Below are 22,561 nucleotides of genomic sequence, written 5' to 3' on the forward strand. Positions count from 1 at the left end.
TGTCCCCATGAGAGGGCATCCCAGCAAATGGTGACCCTCCCACGCACCCCTCCCAGCCCCACGGCGGACCCCGAACGCCGGGCAGTGGACAGGGCAGACAAGCCCTTACTTCGCTTGCTCTTGTCTTTATTGAGAAGTTGCCGCAGCTCCTGCTCCTGCGGGCCCCCCTGCAGCTCCGGCATGGGTGCGTCCATTGGGAGCTGTGGACAGAGCCGGAGGGAGGGCGGAGTGAAGGACAGAGCTAAGGTCTGCGGAGGCTGGGATGTGTCTAAGGAGTTCTGGCTTTTACCCTCATGGGCTCCGCTGGGCGCTGTGGCTGTTGCAGGCCCGCCAGGAAGAGACGGCGGTGCAGGCGCTGGGGATGCTGCAGGGCCAGCAGCGCGGGCTCCGGCGGGGGCTCCACTGGGGGCCGCTGGCCCACTCGCAGATCCATGGGCTGGGACTGAGAGCCTGGCGTGTCTGGCCGGAGGGCGGGGCAGCCTGGGGACACACAGCAGAGTCAGGTGGACGGCCAGTCTGCAGGAACACCGTCACAGACGACTGAACCCTCTGGGGCTGATTTAACATCAGTAAAAACACCCTCAGGGGACCTTTTCCTCACATAAGCCTGTCAGCGGCGAGCTACAGGTGGGTCCTGGATTCCGTTCTACCCTCGAGAAAGGAGGTCTACAGACTACAGACAAGCTCCCTTCCAATTGCTGATGGCGAGAAGTGAGCCACAGGTCTGTAAGCATGGCGTCTCCCCCTAGAATGCTTCTCCATTGGCTTGGAGCTAAGGCGACGGGGTTTTCTGAACCGGTGATGCCGTTTTAGGCTCTATACTCTTTGTCCTTCTAGGAATGAGGTCAGCCTGGCTCAGGGTGGGAGGGAGAGACCAGAGAGGTAAACAGGTCTGCTCTGCTCAGCCCCCAATCTCATGGGCCTCACCATCCCTCAGGGGCCATTCTCTCATTCCCACGCTCTGTACCGCTCGGGTCCTGGGGATCCAGAAACAATGCCTGGAGCCCACAAGCAGCCCTGGCCGGCCACCTAGGGCCTACGGAACCCTGCTCTCAGGACAGGCTCCTCAGCTCACCAGGCCCATGAGCTTGTGGTGCAGACTCCTGCTTCCCATTCGAGCCAGCTGTGGGCCTGGCCTGGCAAGGACAGCAGCCTCAGCTGCTTCTTCTCCAGTGTCCTCTGCACCCACGCCAGGAGCACCTTGCCAAGGCCGTGGGTGCAGGAGCTATTTATAGCTCACCAGCAGACCAGGGACTGGGCCAGCACCGCCAGCTGGCCAGGCTGGGCTCAGCAGTCAGGGATGCTGAGACGCTGGAAGGTGGAGCTGCCGGAAGAGGGGGGGTCCTGGGGGAGGGGAGTCCTAGGGAAGGGAAAGGATGAGAGTACGAGAGAGGGGGAAACGCCCCACAGGGGCCTTCTTCAGGCATCCCCTCACAGAGCAGCCACAGCTGTCCTCAGGGTCTGGCACTGACTGGGAATGGGAAGATTCCCCAGCAAAGGACCAATGGGAGAGGCAGGAAATGTGGTCCGTGGTCTGATGCAACCATAGGAATCATAACCTTAACATCTGTGGTGCATGCATGCAACAAAACCCACTCAGCTCCCAGTCCACCTGCCCTGGATGCTAGTTATGGCTGTCCTTTACCCCAGATGAGCTAAGTGAGGTCCCAATGTGAAGAGGACTGCCTAGAGTCACCCAGCAAGGGGCAGACAGAGGCTGGAGTCTAGTCCTGTTAAGGCCAATGCTCCATTTCCCCACCAACACTCAGGAAATCACCTCCTTTGGAAGGGGCTCCCACTGGGCAAGGGAAGAACTCATGGGACGTTGTCACTAAGAGGTGTCATTCTAACACTGACCGTGAGATGAATATGAAGAAGAGTCGGGCCAGGCCTGCTGTGGCCCTCCAGAGGTGACTGTGCATCCAGATGCCACCCATAGTAAACAAATGCCAGGATTTGGCGCCCTCACTCCTGTTCCCATGCTACGCAAGAAATCATTCTGGTTGAGTGTGGGCCTCCATTGGCAACACATCCCTGGCCCATGAGAGGCCCGTCTTCCCTGGTTCTGGTGTACTGGCTTCCTGAGGCCACTGCCTCGATGGTGCAGGGATTAGGAGAGCCCAAGGTGGGGCACTCTACCTGAGGCCCGTGGCTTCAGCCACAGCAAACGAGGAGCAGCCACGTAAGAGCTGCCACCACCCCTCACTCAGCATTGCTACCGCCAGCGCCAGAGGATGCCAGGAACAGAGGACGGACTCTGTTCAGAACTTTGGGAAGGCCTGCCCGGGTGTCTTAGCATTTGGGAGGCTCCATAGGGTAGCCCCATGACATCGTGCAGGAGTGGGGAAAGTTCTCTGGGAAGCCTCCTTCGGGCATTTTCCCATGAACACCCACATCACCTTGGTCTCCTCCGTGTGAATAAAGCCACCGACTACTCAGGCAGTGCCTTTTATCCCCTAATAAACCCAGAACCTTTTATCCCCTCGTCTCTGGCTCACAGCATCTCCTGCCAATGCTGGCCTCACCCCTACACTCTGCTTTCCCAAACTTCACCTACTGCTCAAAGCCCGGCTGCACCTGGGCCAGTGTGAAGCAGCCAGCCCTTCCTCCCGGACTCCATGTTGGATGCTCACAACATTGTAAGCTTGTCGAAGAGCAGGACCATGCCTGGTTGGCCTTTGGTTCGTCATTGCTCATCATCCTAGGACTTAGAATACCGTAACATGGCGTAAGGTAGACACTCAATAGACACAGAATCCTGGGGAAAGCTTGGTTATTTTTCCTCAGTGGCCTAGGACAGTGGTTCACAGGGATGGGGTTCATTAATGATTCCGAGTGACAGGATGAACTCATGAGTCACGTTTCTCTCATTTAGCACAGGTCACACGTTGCTACCACTATTTTTCCCCTCCTTTTGTGTGTCCTGTCTTCCCAAGCTTTGGGACAGCTGACTAAGATCTTCTGGCCTTTCAGGTCTCCCCTGCTGTGTGGAATCACTACAGACTTGGTAGATCCGGTGACTGGCCCCCACCCTCACCCCGGGAGTTAAGGAAAGACAGCTTCAGACTTCTATCCTAGACCTAGGCAGCAACAGAAAGTCCACTGCAACCCAGTCTTCCAGATGAGTGACAGCAGACGGTCCAGGCCAGCAGGGAAGACCCAGAGAAAGCCATCTCATGCGTGAGAAACAGCGTTCTTCCCTGAAGGGCCCCTAAGAGAATCGAATGACTTGCAAACAAGAACATATATCTCTCCTAGCCTAGATCCAAAGATGCCTTTCCTATCCTCTTTCTTCTGGAGACCTAACTTTGTCCCTTCCCTGGGACCCTGCCCCCTCCTTCTAACTCTCTAGCCCAGCCACATCCCCACTTCTTCAAACCCTCAGGTCTCACCTTTCCCTGGCTGTTTCCACCCCTCATCCCAATCCGCCACCAACTCATCTCTCTCTGGCCTGACTTTCACCTGTGCCAGGGGGACTGGGGCAGCGGGTACCCAGGCTAACTTGGGACCCGCCTGTAGAAAGAAGAGAGGTGAAGGTGTGTCTGGGAGGGGGGCGGGGGGTGGATGGGGAAGAAGGGCTACTGCCTCTGGAGGGGCCAAGCTCCCTGCTGCTCCAGGCTGGCTGAGTGGGATCTCCAGCTTCTGTGGCCAGCTACTGCATGACTCAGCTAGCTACCCGGCTGCTTGGACACAGTGCACAACAAGAACCCAAGGAAGCCCCAGCTCACCCCACAATGCCCTCAGCCCTCCCTCATGTGGTCAGATACCATCTTCCCTGGGCAGTCAGAGCACACTCCCAACAGCCTGAGAGGGGGAAAGCAGGCTGAAAGGTGCGCAGGGCCAGAAGTGGGAGCATGTGTCAAGGGAGGGCAGGAGAGAGCTGGGGAGAGCAGACCTGGAGAAGCATAGAGTAACTGTCATGAACAGGAACCGTTTTCACAGTGGGAAAGGATTGGGCTGTGGCCGCAGGTCAGGAGAGATCTGGTAGGAGCTGTGAAGTAGGGGAGATGCACACCCCAAGGCCCCCAGTGTAGGGTCCTCTCCTCCAGCTGCTCCATTCTGTGTCTGGCCACCTTGATTGTCCAAGAAAAAAGACCCACTAAGCCTCTCTGAGATAAGCAGGGCCAGAAATCTCTTCTTTGGAAATGGCCACCTCTCCCAGGCTCCTAAGCCCACTCAGAACCCACGAAACTACAACAGGAGCTTGGGTTGATTGGCAACAGACAGACCCAGGCAGGCTGGGCAGGGGAAGCAGATGGGAGTTCTTAGGCCACCTGTCCACAGTGAACACCCTTTGCCATGCCAGCTCGGGGCCCAAGGGACGGAAGGCCTTCCCGGAAGGGTCAAGGAAACTGAGGGCTTTCTACAGGCAGCATTTAGTGGCTATGCTCCTCAGACCAGACCTGAAGGCTACTTCCTGAAGGGAGTATTGGTGCTGCTTTCTGGACCTATACTGAGCGAGCAGCTCCAGGTAGAAAGGGACTCCAACCAGTGGCCCATCATACATTGGCACCCACGCCTCAGTACACAGTTCTGTGTGGACATGCCACCCCACCCATTAGTTCAGTCACCTTTGGAGGTCTGCCCAAGCCCGTGTCGTGACGGGGCTGATCCATCTGTTCTCCTCACTTCCCATGCACCCACAGTGTCCCCACACCTCAGCACAGCATTAATTATGCGTGGTATCGATGGTGGTGTGTATCAGCCATCATTACCTGCAACAACATCTCCTAAGGCACATGAGGCCCCCTTTGGCACTGATGAATCACACACAATGATCCTCTCCCGACTCCCTGCCTAAGACATGAATATTTCTCAAGGTTTGTGATCCCCAAGGAACACCTATCCCAGAAGCTGCCTCCTCTTCCTAGGAATAGTCTTCATTCTGGGTGTCTTGGGATCCCCTTTCTTCTGGGGGCCCCGGTCCTGAGAGGTTTCTGCACTGACTCTTAGTATGGTCCCTGTGTAAGAGTTAATCTTGGTTGTCAACCCGACATACCTGGGAAGAGGACATCTCAGCTGAAGGATCACCTCTGTCAGACCGGCCCGTGGGCACGTCTGTGAGGCTTTGTTTTTTTTTTTTTTTTTAATGCTAACTGATGCAGGAGAGCAATGCCACTCCTAGGCAGGTGGTCCTGGCTTGTACAAGGAATGTGTCTGAGCGGGGCAGAGAGAGCTGGTAAGCAGCGCTCCTCCAAACTGGAGGTTTCCGCCTCCAGGTTCCCGCTTGACTTCCTTCCGTGACTTCCCTCAATAATGGCTGCACCATGGCATGGAACGGTAAGCCAAATAAACCCTTGCCTCCTCCACGTTGCTTTTGGTCATGGTGTTTACCACAGCAACAGAAACCAGACTTGAAGAGGCAGTCAGGCCCAGAGATCCCCTGCATCCCGGGAATCAACTTGCATTTCCCCTCTGCCCTGGCCTACACGCTTGCGAGCAGTTAAGACCTTCGGCGCCTCACGCCCCTGGTAACCACAGGTTTGGACACCATGCACTCTGTGGAAAGGAGAAGAACTAATAACCTCGGGCCTTGTGGTTTGTTACGGCGAGTGCAGGGACAGTCTGTGGTGGTGACCTATGACGCAAGCTCTACTCTGAAGAGCCACATTGGATGTGTGTGCATTCATGACAGCAAAGAGACCAAATCCAAAAGCACTTTCTAGAAAGAACCTCTCTATTCCCTGGCTGTCTGCTAAGAGCCACAGAGTTCAAAACTCCTAGGAATGGCTCACTGCTTGAAGAGGAAAGGCATCTCATGGTGCCATGATGAGGGCTGAGCCGGAAAGAGAACGGAGATACCTTGCACCCCAGTTCCGGCCCGAGTTTCGGACTCCCACTTCTCAGTGACCTTGCTACCTTTCTCAGAGGGGGGCTATCATCCATTGAGGGTCAAACCACATGAAAAACAAGGAGAAAATTGACCTGAGGGACCAAGAACACTGTCCAGGGCCGGACCCTTCACACGGCTCTTGGTTGGGGGCTCCTCAGGAGCCTGGCTACCCACCCCCTACCCATTTCCACCTTTTTTGGGAAGCAACTGCAATCAGGCTTTAGCAGTTTACTCAGTGTGGGGAACCTGGACTAACCCGTTTCCTTCCTACTCCAGAGCATCTACCTCTCACCCAGGACCAAGCATCTCAGATATCCTGTCTTGATGGGTACATCACAACCTGAGCAATCTCCAGACTAGGTATGAACATCATGGGGCTCCAACCTCAGGCCCCCTGGACAAGCTGGGTTTCTGCGTCTTACCTCACTGCCTCAGACCCCAGTTTTGACCTCATCTGTCCCACATGGTGACAGGAAGCCTGAGTCCAGGTGACTCCCAGTTCCCTGGTCCCCGGCTATTAGCTACAAAGAAAGCTGCAGGAAGAACAGGCCTTAGCGGCAAAGGGAAAACAGATAGAAACTTCAGGACAAGGTCCTGGGTTCCAGGCTGAGCCCCTAGACCCCAGGTTGCGGCCTCAGAGTCTCTAGCCGTGACACAAGAAGGACAAAGCCTGACTCCTTGTGGGGACTGGCCGAGGAGTTAAAAGGGCCCCACGAGAGTCCAAGAATAACCAAGGAGAAGGCATGCCATGGTTGTCAGGCCTGGAAGGCCTGTGAGAGCCATGGAAAGATGGCTCTTCTTCCAGGCATCTGACTGAACCTAGGATCACTCAGGCCAATGCTGTTGTGGCAGAGAGAGGTGTGAGAAGGGCATTAGCTCACCAGCAGGAGCCCAGGAAGGCCCGTGTGAGAGGTGATTCCAAATGCAGGTGCTGACCCCCTCCGGAGGCTGAGCTGGGGGCCCAGAAGACACAGCTACCCAGCCCTGTTTGCTGCTTTCAAACAGTTTCAAACAGCCCTCACCTGCAATGTGAGGCTGAGACAGGGGAATCAATACTTCGAGGTTTGACTGAGCTACAGAGTAAGACCCTCTCTTTCAAAATCAGGCAAGCAAGCAAGCAAAGAAACATGAAATACAGCTCAGAATCTTAAAATACCGAGGCAGGGTCTCAAGATGCAGCTCAGGCTGATCTCCAATTCTCAACCCTCCTGCCTCAGCTTCCTGAGTAATGAGATCACACGTAGGTAGAACACAGAAACATACCTCATCTTTAGTTAATTATTATTATTATTATTATTATTATTATTATTATTATTATTATTATTATTGGACAGGTTTTCAATTTCAGTACGGAGCCCTAGCTGACCTGAAAATGACTCTGTAACCCTGGATGGCCTAGAACTCACTATGTGACCCTAGCTAGCCTCAAACTCAAACCCTTCGCCTCTAAGTGCCAGGATTACAGGCACAGGCTACCATAACCAGCCTTTAGCTGATTTGTTTGTTTGTTTGTTTGTTTTGCTTTTCAAGACAGGGTCTCTATGTAGCCCAGGCTGTCCTGGAACTCACAGAGGATCTACCTGCCTCTGCCTCCCAGGTGCTGGGATTAAAGGCATGTGCCATCACCACCTAGCTCCTTTAGTTGATTTAAGGAAAAAGAAAAAGAACATATACTTCTAGGGGTGAAATGTGCCTGGCTTTAAAATATTTGGGGGGGAGGGGAAACAGGGCAACAGCTTGGTTGGTAAACCCCTGGTGGTGTAAAGATGAGGACATGCGTTGACTCTCCAGCCATCCACATGAAAAGCTGGGTTATAAGGGCTGGAGAGATGTCTCCATGGTTAAGAGCGCTGGCTGCTCTTTCAGAGGACCTGGATTTAATTCTCAGCACCCACATGTTGGCCCACAACTGTCTGTTAGCTGTTTCAGGGGATCAGATTCCTTCTTCTGGCTTCTAGAGGCACTGTACACACATGGTACACAGACATACATACACACAAGCCAAACACCCATACGCGTGCAATGCCAGCTGGGCGTAGTGGCATACATTTACAATTCAGCACTAGGGAGGCAGAGACAAGAGGATCCCGGTGACTCACAGGCCAGCCCCAAGTCCTAGTAAGAGACTGTCTCAAAAGAACATGTCTTTTGAGAAATGATAGGCAAAGCTGGCCTTTGCTTCCACACACATGTGCACCCCATACACATGAACACACACACCTGCACATGTACACACACACCTTCATGTGAACACACACATGTATGCATACACAACTGCATGGGCACACACATTTTTTTTTTTTCAAGACAGGGTTTCTCTGTGTAGCTTTGGGTGTTCTGGAACTCACTCTGTAGACCAGGCTGGCCTCGAACTCACAGAGATCCCTCTGCCTCTGTCTCCTGAGTTCAGGGATTAAAGGAGTGCGCCACCACTGCCTGGCACACACACAATTTTTTAAAAATGTATTACTACTTTATATTATAATCTAAAAAAAAAAAGAATTTTTTAAAATGTATATACTATTTACAGTTACTAAAAAATTCAAACAGCCTAAAATGTATGACAGAATATAAATTTCTCACTCACCCCAGACTCCCTATAATTTTATTTGGATCAGACCTTTTAAACAGTTTCTGTGTCCACCTTCCCCCCTTCCAAAACTTCACAGTCTTGGCTCTGAACTGCTTCTTGCTCAGATTTATCCAGAGCCGCGGGACAGAGAGTAGTAGGCTCTCACATGAAGCCTACGAGGGGAGCAAGGGTCCCAAGCACTAAGGACCTTGGCTAGCACACCAAGTGGGATGAACCAGATATGTATGACATCTGGTAGAGCTTCAGCTGCCCCATCTGGAATCTGATGAGAGGCCAGCTGTGGTCAGCCACACACCGTCACGGCTGCCCACTATTCCTGTCTGCTCCAAACCTGGAAGAGCCCCCATTCTGGCACTAACAAATCGGGGGCCGGTCCCACTGCACCCTCCCTCCTCAACCACGGGCATGTGCCTTGCATGTGCCCCTCCCCCATCACTTTCCCCTCCCCCTCCCCCAACAACAGGGGCTCCCCTTCCCCTTCCACCCAAACTGCTGTGAGGTGGCACTAGTTGCCCCAAGTGCCCATCATCTGCTAACTTGCCCGATGCTTGTAACAAGCCCCACGAGGTGACTGGTTTCATCTCCAGTATATAGATGGGTAGACTAAGACCCAGCAGCATTAAATAACCTGAGGTTAGGGGCTGGAGAGATGGCCCAGGGGTTAAGGGCACTGCCTGCTCTTGCAGAGGACCCACATGGCAGCTCACCACTGTCTGTAACACCAGTTCCAGGGGATCCCATGCCTCTTCTGACCTCCATAGGTTCCTGTACACACACTTTGTGCACACACATACACTCAAGCACATTTTGCATGTGCAAAGGACCTGAGGTCACATAGCATGATGACTCTAGGATCCTGCTCTCAACTAACACATGCCTCTTAGCTGGCCAGTGCAGGGCAGACAAAGGCAAAAAACGTTCTTCGCCTCCAGAGTGTGCCTCAGAGTGTGCCTCAGAGTGTGCCAGAGGCAAACCCCGTCCTGTGCAGGCCAGAGGCTGTCTCATTTACCTCTTGGTACCCATGAAGACAGTCCCAAAGAGTCACCAGCAGTAACTGGCTTTGGTAGAAGCCAAGCAATAACGGGACTGTTGGCCACAGCTTTGGGGCCTCAGAGGGGATTCTGCTCCATTTTTTCTGCTCAGTGGTACCCTGCTTCGTCTCCTCTCTAGATCAGCGGTTCTCAACCTTCCTAATGCTGCGACCCCTTAATACAGTTCATCATGTTGTGGTGATGCCCAGCCATGAAATTATTTTCATTGCTACTTCACAACTGTAATTTTGCTACTGTCATGAATCGTAATGTCAATATCTTGTGTTTTCTGATGGTAGGTGACCCCCGTGAAAGGGACATTCAACCCCCCAGGGGCTGCGACCTGCAGGTTGAGAACCACTGCTCTCGAAGCTTTCAAGCTCTCCTATAGCCTCTTACAAGAGGCCCAAAACAAACTGCACAGATCCTGTGTAGACACAGGCTCAGCTGGCAGGTGGGCAGCTTGGGATGGGTGCCTATGCAGATGGGGGTCTGGGGGCAGCTGTAAGGGGACAAGGGAAGGGAGATCACTGGCATGGCAGCTAGACATCCAGAGATCGGAGGGCTGGAAGTGCAGGCTTCAGGCTGCCCCCCCTCCCCCACAGTGAACAGGCCCCTTCCCCTCCACCTCTGGGTGGCTGGGACTCTAGGGCAGTTATTTTTAGCTCTTGACACCTGGGTATTTTGCAGCCACAGGATGTCCGGTTTGGAGTCTCTTTCTGGGAATCCCACATGCGGCTGTTGTAAACAGCCCCACGTAGTGGTAGCCTGAGCCAGGAGCCAGCCTTTCCACCCCCCTCCACCCACCCCCTCACCCCGCCCCGTTTGAAATTCATCAAACAGGAAGTAGATGTAACCATGGCAGTGGCAGCTCAAGCTTCCCAGGAGTGGCCGTGTCCCCCTGGCTCTCTGTCACCTACCTCTGCTGGCCTCTCTCATGAATCCTGAGGAAGAGGTCCCGGGTCATTTGTATGAAGCAATGGCACCTTTAGAGCTTTCCTGCTCCCTGCTAAAGTACAGTGAGATCCTGCGGCCTCCGTCCCCTCCCAGGGCCTCTTGGACTCCTTAGCCTTTCTGAACTCCCTCTGTAGACCAGAAGCACACACCTCCTCAGGGTGGCTCTCCAGGCTTGCCACCGCTCCCTATCTCCAGGGCCTGCCTTGCAGCCTGGCCTGCTCTGAAATGCCCTGTCCACCTAGGGAATTCCTGAGCAGACAGGCTGCCTAGTCCAGATTGCTCTGGTATTTCTAGGCACTGAAAACCCTCGGGCATGTAAGTTCTGTCCACAACTCCCTTGGTCCAGCAGCTCTGATCTTACTGGAAGTTCACTATAAAGTCTAGTCACTATTTTTTTTTTCTATCACAAGGAAAACATCCTAAGCAGGCAAGATTTGAGACCCCCATCTGTAATGTGGGGGCTATAAGTTTAGTTTATAAGTCAGCCTCTGCCTTGTCTCCCCCGACACCCTCCACCCTCCACCTCCCCACCCCCCATCCCCACCCACCCTGTGCCCATTTCACCCAGCAGCCAGTCCCAGCCAGCCTTTCTCAACTGCTTGCCCCAACAGGAAGCGCCTTCACCACCCCAAAGCTGCCTCTGGGGGTGGTGTCTTTTCCCCCTTGAGGGTTGCCGTTGGGCTGGGCCTATCTGTGCATCCCACTCCTGCTTGCTCCGGAGTCCTGCCTTTCCCTGCTGCTTGTGTGCCTGGAGAGGCGCTTTCACAGTCCCCGCCACCTGAGCCGCCCAAAGGTCTCCCCCAGTCTAGTCCTGAGATGGCAGGGAAGAAGTCCAAGTTACTTAGTATATTATTCTAACCACTAATATGAATCATTTTAACCACTAATATTAATAATGACCAGCAGGCATATACAAACGCTGACAATGTATTCCTACCACAGTCCTTAAAGTTGGTGCTATTACAAGGGAAACTGAGGCTAAAGAGGTCAAGAAGCATGCAAAGGGCAGTGTGGCTTAGCCATAGAGAGAGCTTGTCTAACATGACAGAGGCCCTGGGCTTATCCCCAGCGCCACAATAGACAGAAGAGAAAGGAGAGAGAGCAAAAGAGAAGGGAGGGGAGGGGAGAGAGGAGAAAAGAAACTTGCCTAAGCTTCCAAAACCTAAGCTCATGATCAGCACACTGGCATGGACACCTCCTAATAGGTAGTGAAAAGAAGCCGCTGAGGGGCACACAGGACCGTAGACTAAACCCCAGCCCTGGCACGCTTCCACAAAGCATGAGAGGCCCTATCCAAAACACACCACATAACAAACACCACCCCTGTCCACGGCGGTCCTCCTGCGCCTTTGTCTGTCTCTGGGAGGCTCGTCTTCACTTCCTTACTCATCCTGTATTTCCCCAGTTTCTTGAATGTGCATCTTACCATTTTTTTGGCTTATCCTATAAGCTGCCTCCAGCAGGGGATAACTAAACAAGCAGGACCTCCCAGGGCTGCCTTGGAGCATCACACGCTGTAAGAGCACTCTGGAAATTGTCAAGTCCTGTAGAAAATTCCAGTTGCATAACCAGGGCAAGTCACCCTAAGACGGGTACTCAGAAGGAATTCCTTTGGAAGGATGCAGCCTCTCCCTCATTCCCAAGCCTCTCCCCTGGGTAGACTTTGGGCAGGTAGAAGTGGAGGCACCCGCTTTACAGAGAGGAGCACCCTCATTCAGAATAGCCAAATTAACCCTAGTTGGGGGGGGGGAAGGTAGAGGACATTGGCCACCACAGACCCTGTCCTCCCACTGGCCTGGGGGTGGGCTCTCAGTGCAAACCAAGAAAATGGGAGGCATCTGGAGTCTGGGAATAGCAACAAGCTATGAATGCTGGCACTTACTGAGATGCCACATTAATATTAATGACAGCAAATATCCCAGACATCCCCAAATCCAGTCATGCCGTGGTATCCTCCTCCTTCCGCCTGTTACTTTTGGAAAATGGCAGAAGTCTATCAGGCAGGTTCTGCAGGCGATCTCACTCCCTTCTGTGGCCAGGGCTGCCCTTGACACTTACCAAAGATCTTTCCAGACCACAAATCCAGCTAGGGTGCTTACACAGCCATCAGGGAATTCAACTGGTGTGAACGAAGGAACTTCAAGGACAATTTCTAGCCAAATAGGGACTGGATGAGAATGATACTACACAGGAAGGTGGAGATTGCTGACTGAAAAAAACAAAACAAAACAAAACAAAACCAAAAACCCCAGCATGCATCATGCAATCTCATTTCAGCAAAAAAGACAGCTTTAAGGGGCACGTGAGAAAGCGGGAGGGCATGTGCTGAGGGCCCAGGGCCCCCCCTCATGGTAGAGCTCTGCAGTATGTGCTACTTTCCATTAGCTGCCGCCCTGTATGTCTGTTTCTGCAGAAGTACCCTTGTGGTAACGATTCACTGTGCACGCACATCCATGTGCACACCCTGGAAGCAAAGTCAACACATGACCAAGGGTCTCCAGCCCACTAGGGTTACAGGGCTTTCAAGGATTCCACATATTCTCGGACCCCATATCTATCAGGGAATCCGTGTTATCTACACGCTCTGGGCATTTGCCTCTTGTGAATCACGCTGAGGGCCGAGCCCAGGCTAGGCAACGTCAGGCCTTACTTAATGAATGCCTGTCAGCTGAATAATGATATTTCCTGAAAGCAATGCCTCAGGTCTCCTCCAGGGCCAGTGTGCTGGGAATACTGCTGATGTCACTGAGCTGCCGACCCTCCTCTGCTTCACCCTCCTCTTAAGGGCTGCCAGGGAGGAAGCTAAAGGAAAGGTCAGTCACCAGGGTCACCAGCAGGAGATGTTGGTAAGGTACTCCACACAGGAGGCCATGAAGGGGCTCTCTGCCCAGCATGGCATGGCAGCCCCTTGGACGAGCCAGCTGGCTATGAAGCCTGGGGTCCTCCCTCACCCTGCTTCTCTGGGAAGGGAGTGGACGAGAGAGAAGCAGGGGTCCACCCTGTGACTGTTGGCGATAGACTCCTGCTGTTCCAGGCCCACAAGGGTGGAGGAATCTAGAGCAGGGAATTTGGCCTGGTTTTTCGATGTGAACTGGGGCTGGGCCCCGTTCTGTCATGTCTCCAACATTCTCTATTTCTGACCTTTAAAAATATGAACAATAACATCAATAATAAGGATGAGTATTCGGCGTGCACCGGTTTCCTACTAGACATGGCGTAAGTCACGTACACGATCTCCTTTCATCTCTACAGAAACTCTGTGAGATTGAGAACGTAATTATTTTCACATTAGCGATAAAGAAACCGAGTCACAGAGAAGAAGGTGCCCAAGCTTTGCCTGTTGCTGGAGAAAGAGGGATTCAGCCCAGACCAACCATTCTTTCCTCTTGTCCCTGCTCTTGCTGGGTTTTGCCACTGGCGCAGGGTGATGCGACCTGACATCTAGGGGATGCTTTAGAGTCAGTCCACCAAGAGTTTACACTCCCCGACTCGGGGTGGGGGGTGGGGAAGCCAGGAGCAAACAAGACTTTGAAGCCTCGGCATCCTCACACAAGCCCCCAACAGCTTACTCCACTAGCATTCAAACCCAGATCTTGGGCTTCGGTCTTCTCCATTTCACACAGCGCCCTTCTGGCTCAGAGCTTTATCTCCTTTGAGCCCTGGGCTCCCTGCGTGCAACCCTGTGCAGAGCGGCAGGGTGAGGGTGCTCAGTCTGCTGCCTCACCAGCTCTCCACGGTGACTCACTCCCGGACCCAGGGGAAGCACAGCCCCGTTTGCCGCGCCTCCAGCTCCCCGCCTCCACATTTGCTAACCGAAACCCGACTGCTGCTATTTTTAACCCTCCAGCTCCCCCTTGCCTGGGGCTCCCCCCCTTTCCCCCCCACCCTCTTGCCCCAACCCGGTGGCACCAGTCTGTCATTCTGAGAACACTTCTACAACCTGAAGGCCCCGGAGGGCGCAGCGGATGCCCCGGACGTGCAGGTTTGTGGGGGCAAGCAAAACAAGTCGGTTACAGCCCAGTCTCCGAATTCCCCCACCCCGACTCTTTCCGAACCTGTACCTCCCAGCCTGCCCTGCTCCTGCCTGCCATCCAGAGGGCTGCAGAAGGGGAACCGGACTTCTGGGTTGAGGGCTACTGGAGCACTACTGGAGGAAAAATGCGTGGGCTCCTTGGGATCCGGCTCCGCAGGGAGCTAAGCGGAAGGCAAGGGGAACGGAGTTCCCTGGTTCTTCCCTGCTGTGGAAGCCAGACAGTTTCGGACCGCTCAAGTTTCCCATCTCTGCATGGCAATATGAGAAGGAAAGTGGCCTGGGGATAGGGTAGGGACCCTGAGTCCGATCTGCTCCTCCACTCCCCCACCCCCAATAGGAGCCTGCAGCTGGGGCAGGGCAAGGCTGGGAGGCAGGGGCCAAGGAATGAAGGCACTTGAGGCGCTTGAAGAGAGGACCAAGCAAAGGGGGAGGGACGCAGACCTCTTCTCTTCCTTCTAGGCTCCTCCAATCCCTCGGGGGCTGCACTTTCTTGTGCCAGTGGGAAGCTCAGGGTCTCCCAGGGAAAACCCTCTACTGAGGAGAGAGAGAGAAGAGATCTGAAGGCTGCTGGCTGACAGCAGGAAGGTTATGCCCAAATTGCTGATGTGAAAGTTAACCTCTTGAGAGACGGGTGTAGGGGCAGGCCTGCAGGTGGGCCCAAGGGGGTACTTCCTTCTGGCGGAAGTAGAGCAGGTGGCTTGAACCAGACCCCTCTGCCCCTCTGGTCTAAGAGTCATCCAGCTCAGGGAGCAGATGTGAGGGCATAGAAGAACCTCCTAAGCTCAGGCCTTCCCTATACGCTCTTCTGGTCCAGGCACTGCTGGGCAGCTTCCTCATGAGCGAGTGTCTCCTAAGCTCAGGTCTTTCTGGCCCCTCCCCGTATCCCCTCTTCTTTTTTCTGGTTCTGTTATAGCCCCAGACCCTGATCGGCTCTGAGCCTTGACCCGCCCCCTCTCCTTGGTAACCCTGAACTTGATAAATAAATCCCAGTGGCCATAGAGGCAGTCAGCTATACCCAGAGGGGAGAGACCTGGAGGCACAGTGGGTACCAGGTTGGGAAGGAAGGGAATGAGGTGGGAGGGTCAGGAATGGGCGGTGCTTGGGAGCTCCTGACAGAGTCTGCCATGTTCTTAACCTTCCCCCAGCCCTATTTGGCTGCTCCTGCTTCTCTGCCCCTCTGTCAACCTGGGGGGGGGGGGCCTCCATGAGGAAAGAAGAGCCTGCTGTCTACCAGGCCGGCAGTCCAGTTCCAGCCCTCAGCTAGAGCTCAGTTTAGACCCCTCAGCTGGATTCAGGGAGCTTGCAAGCATGGTTTAGCAGGTTCTGTAGACTTACTTCCAGTCTGGGGAGAAAAGGTGTCGATGTCACTTAGACCTCCCATGGCCTGTCTAAGGAAGTCCCACCTTGTTGTTTTTTTATTGCTTCACTCAGTTCATTTCCTTCGTAGGACTTATCACCAAGTGTAACTATTCACCTCTTCATTCCCGCCCATGCTTTCTTGGTCTCCTATAGAGTGGTAGCACCCCGAGAACAGATGCATACCTTTGTGCTCACTGCACATCTGTGCCCAGTGCATGGCACAGAGCTCTGCAAGTCTGTAACAAACGGATGAACTGTTGAGTGACCAGCTTGGTAAATGAGGTTCCCGGGCTGCCAGCGTGATTCTCGAGAGTTTCGGGGTAACAACAATGAGACCAGAAAGGCTGGAAGCCCAAAGGAAAAGTCAGTGCCACTCTGAGGCAGCATCTCCACCAGACGGCACCACCTGCCCCCTTCACCATGCTGGCCACGAATGTGCACACAGGTCCCCGCATTAAATCATGGAGCAGCCTTAGGAGGCTTAGGTGGTTTCTGAGTTCTTTCTCTAAATATCCCAGTGACCTCAAACACACCACACACCTGCAGGCCTGTCTCCTCCATTAAAATAAATGAAAAGATTGGCCCAGGCCTGTGCTTTTCCAGCACAGCTTGGCACCAGAATCCCCCACCAAGCAAGTAAAAATGCAGGTTCCTCACCCCACTCCTGCAGAGTCTGAGAGATGGTGGGAATAGGGCCTGAGGACGTTTTTACACATCCTTCACATGATCCTGAAGCAACTGGTCCAGTAACTGGCATGGACAGGAAGCTGGACATGGTGGCACACACCTTTAATCCCAGCACTCAGGAGGCAGAGGCAGGTGGATCTCCGTGAGTTCAAGGCCGCCTGGTCTACAGAGCTAGTTCCAGGACAGCTAGGGCTACACAGAGAAACCTTGCCGTAAAGAAAGAATGAAAGAAAGAAAGAAAGAGAGAGAGAGAGAGAGAGAGAGAGAGAGAGAGAGAGAGAGAAAGAAAGAAAGAAAGAAAGAAAGAAAGAAAGAAAGAAAGAGAGAAAGAAAGAGAGAGAGAGAAAAGAGAGAGAAGAGAAGCCCATGGACAGCGCTTTACAGGTTAACATCTGGACACCTGTGAAAAAGCAGCTTCTACATAGGTTCACATCCCCGAAAACTTGCCCACAGGCTCTGTATACCCCACACAGAGCCATAACTTATAAAGGTGCCTAAGACACAGAAGACACACATCTGTGCCACATGTGTGCACACCCCCAAACACCCAACAGAGCCAGCACATGGATCACAGATTGCCACGGAACCACCACATAGGCATATCCAGCCCTGGGCAAACACAGACACCCACCACACACCCAGTGCATACACACATATCACATGGAGACTCATACTAAACAGATGCTATCCTGAATTTATTTTGCCTCTGGGAACAAGTCCAGAACCAAAGGAGCTATGCTCTGCGGATGAAAACATCCCTCCTGCCTCTGCCACCCCCACCCCCTTGCCCCAGGCAGCTCTCTGTCCACCACCCCTTGAATGACTGACTGCAGGAGGCCGTGGAGAGAAAGATCCGGATGAGAGGAGGCAGAAGCTGAAGTCGGTGTTTTCAATCTGCTTGGAGCCCTCCCCCAAATCCAGCCTACTTCTCTTCCCTTGGCTGCCAGGAGAGATACTGTGGGGCCTCTACTCAGTCCCCCCCCCCCCCAGTCAGTGCTTGGTCAGACCACTTGTCTGGATTTCCAGGCCCTGGTCCTACAGAGCCAAAAAGGATTAGGGAGTAGCTAGACCCTGGGACTCCCAGTACGTGGGCCACTAAGGAAAGGGCTGTCTGGAGCACCTTCCTGCAGCCCTAAGGCCTAAGGCCCCCACGGAACGTTACCACAGAAACAGGGCAAATATTCTAAGGGACACAATACCCGGCGGCGGCGGGGTCACCTGCTGACCATGCTTCCTGCTGGGTTCCCCACCCCCATCTCAGGGCACCCAGAGCCTTCTCCAGCCTCAGCCTGGGCCTCCCAGCCAGAGCTCTCCTTCCTGCCTCCCCTGGACTAGGGAAACGGCCTCCAGCAAAAGCTCTGCCCTTCTGAGGTTCCAAACAACATGAGGGATGGCCCCGTGGGCCCCCCACTCCTAGTCTCTACTCCCCCAACACAGGAAATCAAGGCTTCCTGCCCCAGAGGAAGTGCCCCATCTAGCGAACAAATCCAACATATACAAATGTGTAGTCGTGGAGCTGGCGCCGCCAGGGGGGCATGCCCTCAAGCCTTGCAATACCCCATACTCCTCTGGAGGCTCCAGACCACATCTCACTACGGAAGAGTTTGGGCAAGAATGGGCCCTGGCAGAGGCAGAAGGTCTGGTTGGTGCCATTCCCCTGGCTGGGTGACCCTGGGTCTTGCTTCAGCTCATCTTTCTCTCAGGCCTCCACCAGCTTCGAACTACTGGCTCCCAAAGGAAGGCCAGGAGGAAAGGAAGCAGAGAAGAGATGATGGGCTTCACAGGTTTTCATATCCCCAGTCCTGGGAAGTGTGCCTACAGCTACGAAAGGGTCCTCATTCCCCATCCCATCCCAACTAAGCCACCAGGCACCACAAGTGACAGCCAGGACATAATACTCCCCACCTGTCTCCCTACTCCCTACTGAACACTGACTGGATATTTGGGGTTAGTCTCTCTGGTTCCAAGCTCTGGAAAGGGGACTTAGGATCCCCGCTGCTTGATGTCAGTTGTGGGGAGAGTGAGCTTAAGTGGGGTGACCAGTTTAGGTGCAAAACCTTCTCCGCCTCAAAATCTCAGCTTATGCCCCTGATACGCAGAGACATACCCCCCCAAGGGGCCGGACTGAGTGACAGAGAGTTCAGGTGCACAGTTCCCAACCTTTCCAAAGCACAGCTCCTCCGAGCTCCTAGCTTGGGAGGGACACCAGAGGACTCAAGGCAGAGGGACCAGGACCAGCCCGAGTCCCAGCGGGTCCAGGACTTGGTCCAACCTCCCTTATCTGGGTACCACACTGTGGAACCCCTTTGTGCCTCAGTTTCCCTCAGGAGTGACTGTAAGGAAGAAAATGACTTGGTTACTGAGCAGAGATGTCAAGGAAATGAGGGAGCAAGGAGGTGGAAAGTGGAGGGATGATCAGCAGGGGCTGGAGAAGAGGCGGGGAAGGTGGGAGAGGGTTGGCATAGAGGGGAGGCATGTATGGCAGCCTACCGGAGTCTCTTGGGAAGAAATGGGGCACCTAAGTACAAGTTAGAGGGGAGGAACCAAGCAGAGTCATGGTCTCCAATGGCTGGGGCAAGGAATTTGAGCAAAGTCCCACAAGTCTATGCAAAAGTCTGGGGCACTCTCTCCTGATTCCAGAAGTCACGCTCCCATCAGGGCCACCGAGGGCCAATGTCCTATTATCACCCTGAAAATTGGCAGGCAGAGCTGGGCCTCGAGCAGATGCTGAGTTGGGATGTGGGAAGGGATCGTTAAGCAGCAAGCAGCAAGCCAGCCAACGCCAGATGCAGGAGGCTTTGGGGAATACTGGACAGCCAGCAAGGACAGTTAAGGGCCCCAAACTGGCAGCCAGTGGGGAAGGAAGTGGGGCACACTTCAGTGACCTGCAGGACCCAGGTTTTCGTCCAACTTACTGGCCGAGAACTTGTGGTAGTGGAAAGACAGCTCAGCTGCCAGATTTGCCCCGGTTCTCAGCACTAACAGACCCGGGGGCCACACATTCAGCTTCCCACCTTCCCACCGCTCAGTGTACAGCCCGCAGCCCTCACTTTCCTACACCTTCCAGGGTGCTACCCTCACAGCTCAGTTGGGCACAGGTGTCTCTTTACTCCGATGGGTGATCAAGGCTAAGGGTTGATGCTCAGAGAAATCTCCCAGCCTAATACCCCTCCAGGGGTCGTTTTCCCGGGCCACTGGATCTAAGGAGGGCCCGGCCCAGCTACGCGAGATGGGGGCGCTGAGGTCCAGCCCCACAAATCCGGCCGCAGTTCAGTGGGTCCTACCATTTGCCCTCCCGCTTCCAAACCTTCCGCCACGGAGCACCGCCTCCTCCCCGGGCCTCGGCGGCCGTCCGTGCCTCCCGGATTCCCGGGAGGAGAGTGAAGGGACGCCCGGCCCATGCACAGGCGGCCCCGGGCCTCCCACAGTCTCCCCGGGGCCTGTCGCTGCCCCGGAGCAGGCGGATGTGAGCACCCCGCAGGAGGCCGGAGTTCTCTGGCCCCGGAACCAGCCCCGGGCCCCGGAGCGGGCCAAAGCACCGCCGAGCGGGCGCGGTCGGGCGCGCACGGAGGACCCGGCCAGCCGGACCAGCCGGAGCCCCAGCCGCAGCCGCTGCTGCCGGAGCCCGGGGCGGGCGGCGCAGGGTGCCGCGCGCAGGGCGGGGCGGGCGGGGCGGGGGCGGCCGCCCGGTACTCACCCGCGCCGGGGCTGTGCATCCAGGGGCCGGGGCCCTCAGAGCCGGGGGCTCATGGCGGGCGGGGGGCCGGGGCGCCGCCGGCCTCACATCCCCCCCGGTCGCCGGAGGCTGCAGAGCGACTGTGAGACGGCGAGAGGAAGGGAGGGGGCCGGGAGGGGGAGGGCCCTGGCAGCCTGGCCGGCCGGGTAGGATGACAATGGAAGGAAATGCTTTATCTGAGTCTGAGAGCGGGCCAAGGGGGAGGGGAGGGAGAGGGGGGGGGGGGCCGGCGCTCGCGGCCCTGGGACACACCACCCCGGCAGGCTTTGCTCAGCCGCACACAGGCTGGCGGCAGACACCGATCGCGGTGGGGCGCGGCACACCGCCCCGGGAAGCAGCGCCGAACCCGGAACGCGGGACGCTGCCGGACCCGCGCGCGGCCGCCGAGCCCCGGCCGCCGCGCGGCGCTGCGCCCAGCGCACAATTCCCGGAAACCCAGATACCTGAGTGCACGCACCCGTGCATACACAGCGTACACGAGCGTGCATCCATGTTTACACAGGCCGGGGTGATTTACACCTCGGGGAAGGACTCCGGTGCACACATCTACGCACATAGGAAGTTTACCAGAAGAGAGCTGCACCATACAGAGGCACAGAACACGCTTAGGGTCCCAAGCAAGGCATCCCAGACGACACCCCCGCCCCGTTCCACCCCTCTCACACACACACACAAGCAGGACTCGCCTCAGGAACGCTTCAGGATCTGATTTGAATCACTGCCCAGTCCAACCCCAGTGGCAACCCCCCCATGCCTGCCGAGGGGAGCTGAAGGGTCCAGCCTGTTCCTATTAAAAGAAAAAAAGGGGGTGGGGGTGGTGCAGTTTTTGAAAGTTTTCTTTTTTCAAAGACATTTCTCAAGGGATTTCCTTCCATCCTCTCCTCTTCCTCTCTTCCACTCCTCTCCCTCCACAATGACCCCCCTTTGCACCCCCTCCCGCCCGTCCCTATGAGTCAAACTTCAGCAATGTGCCCAGTGTCCCCCAGTGCATTACAGTGGATCACAGAAATGTTCCAGTCTGTGAGTCGGAATGCAGCCGCCTCCAGCCCTCCCTCAGCTAATAAACTCAGCTGAGGACTGGCTTTGCACTACAGCCCTCCCTGCCTCTCCCCCAGTCTCTTCTTAGACGACGGAGGTCAGATTCAAGGGTCAGGGGCTGAGGACCTTCCCACTGCGCTGCCTGGCTTGGCTTATCAGTCCGTTGCCTCCAGCAATCTGTTGGGTCAGAAAACTGGGACCTGGGACGGGGAGAGGTCATCCACCAGGAACACTGGGCTCCCCTGCATCTGAGGTGCCCAGCCACTGAAAAGGCAGCTTCTTTCTGATCACATTCTACTCACTGAGTCCTAGGAACTCCCAGCATCTTTAGAAAGGGTAACGGAGACAGAGCTAGAGATGAGTTGAGTCTTTCACCATGCTGCTGAACAGCTTCAGTGACAGGCCGGGTCTCCCTACCTGTCCATCCCTTGATGTTCAGCAGCTGACTTTAACCCCTCTCGACCCATTCATGTGTACCACCAACTCTTTAGCATCCATGGCCTCTTGCAATGTGGTACCACATGCATCCCTGCCCAGCGCTTCCTGCTACGTTCCTCAACTGAATTGACTGTTATCACTACTTTAGCCAGCCCTGTCTGCTAGCTGCTCCCCATTCCGTCCTCACACTTACCCACTTCCTAGCCTTAACCTGAGACACTCCCTACAGAGCAAATGCCCTCTGCCCCCTTTCTCCCGTGTTGACATCCCTTTACTTCGCAGTACGACCTCCTTTGAAATGTTCCGTGATTCCCATAGCCGAGAGGGTTTTCCTTTTCCTTGAAGGACTCCACCCCAGCACTATAGGTTTTTCTCTCCACACTGACCTTCACCCATCTAGTCTAGTTGTCTTCCTCACAAGCATTTGAGAAAAGACGCCAAGCTTGAAGGTACTCCCTCAGCCGTGGCTGCCTTTCTCACAGTGCTTTGCACAGAATTCAAACTCAGTGCGTTCCTTGGTTGAATGATGACACATGTTCATGGCCTCCAAGGATCATCTTCCGGCTGGACATCTCTGATGCACCCTTCAGTCCAGTGATTTAGCCATATTATCTCTGCAAGACACGCTTGCCCTTCTACTGAGCCCTCTTTCCAAACTCCTCTTAGGCCTGCAGCCCTTCAGAAAAACCACTGATTAGAGCAGACGGCCAGTCTCTCTCTCTTTACTTCCCTCCTCCTGTAACCATACATCGTCCCTGGGCACCTGTCTCCCTTTCCTGGGACTGTCACAGTGCTCAAGTTTTTTATCTCCTTGTTTGATTTCTGCAAGTGCAACATTCATGTATTTGTTTGCAAA

The 22,561-nt window shown here is 54.8% G+C and overlaps 1 protein-coding gene and 1 long non-coding RNA gene across 10 annotated transcripts in view; one reads left to right on the forward strand and one right to left on the reverse strand.

The window, feature by feature from the left end:
* Nucleotides 1–20,404, reverse strand: part of Hdac7 (histone deacetylase 7) — a 37,815-nt gene extending 17,411 nt beyond the window's left edge. For 2 of the 9 annotated variants that reach the window (XM_052748805.1, XM_052748799.1), the window contains exons 1-3: nt 20,191–20,404; nt 290–480; nt 110–200 (exon numbers count right to left, since the gene is read on the reverse strand). In XM_052748805.1, coding sequence (XP_052604765.1) covers nt 110–200; nt 290–480; nt 20,191–20,209 — 301 coding nt within the window. In that variant the 5' untranslated portion in view covers nt 20,210–20,404. Of the gene's footprint in view, nt 1–109; nt 201–289; nt 481–1,075; nt 8,785–12,472; nt 12,586–14,469; nt 14,879–19,777; nt 20,081–20,190 lie in introns of those variants that run through there. The other 7 variants (XM_052748806.1, XM_052748800.1, XM_052748807.1 and 4 more) reach the window with 6 other exon arrangements.
* On the forward strand, nt 12,619–16,290 carry LOC128117025 (uncharacterized). The gene is made up of 2 exons (XR_008220684.1): nt 12,619–14,396; nt 15,960–16,290. It is a non-coding gene; the product is annotated as an uncharacterized LOC128117025 (long non-coding RNA).
* Nucleotides 20,405–22,561: the final 2,157 nt, after the last annotated feature.

Source organism: Peromyscus californicus, unplaced genomic scaffold (assembly GCF_007827085.1).
Source record: "Peromyscus californicus insignis strain IS unplaced genomic scaffold, ASM782708v3 Scaffold_20__1_contigs__length_68692818, whole genome shotgun sequence".
In the NCBI taxonomy this organism is placed as follows: domain Eukaryota; kingdom Metazoa; phylum Chordata; class Mammalia; order Rodentia; family Cricetidae; genus Peromyscus; species Peromyscus californicus.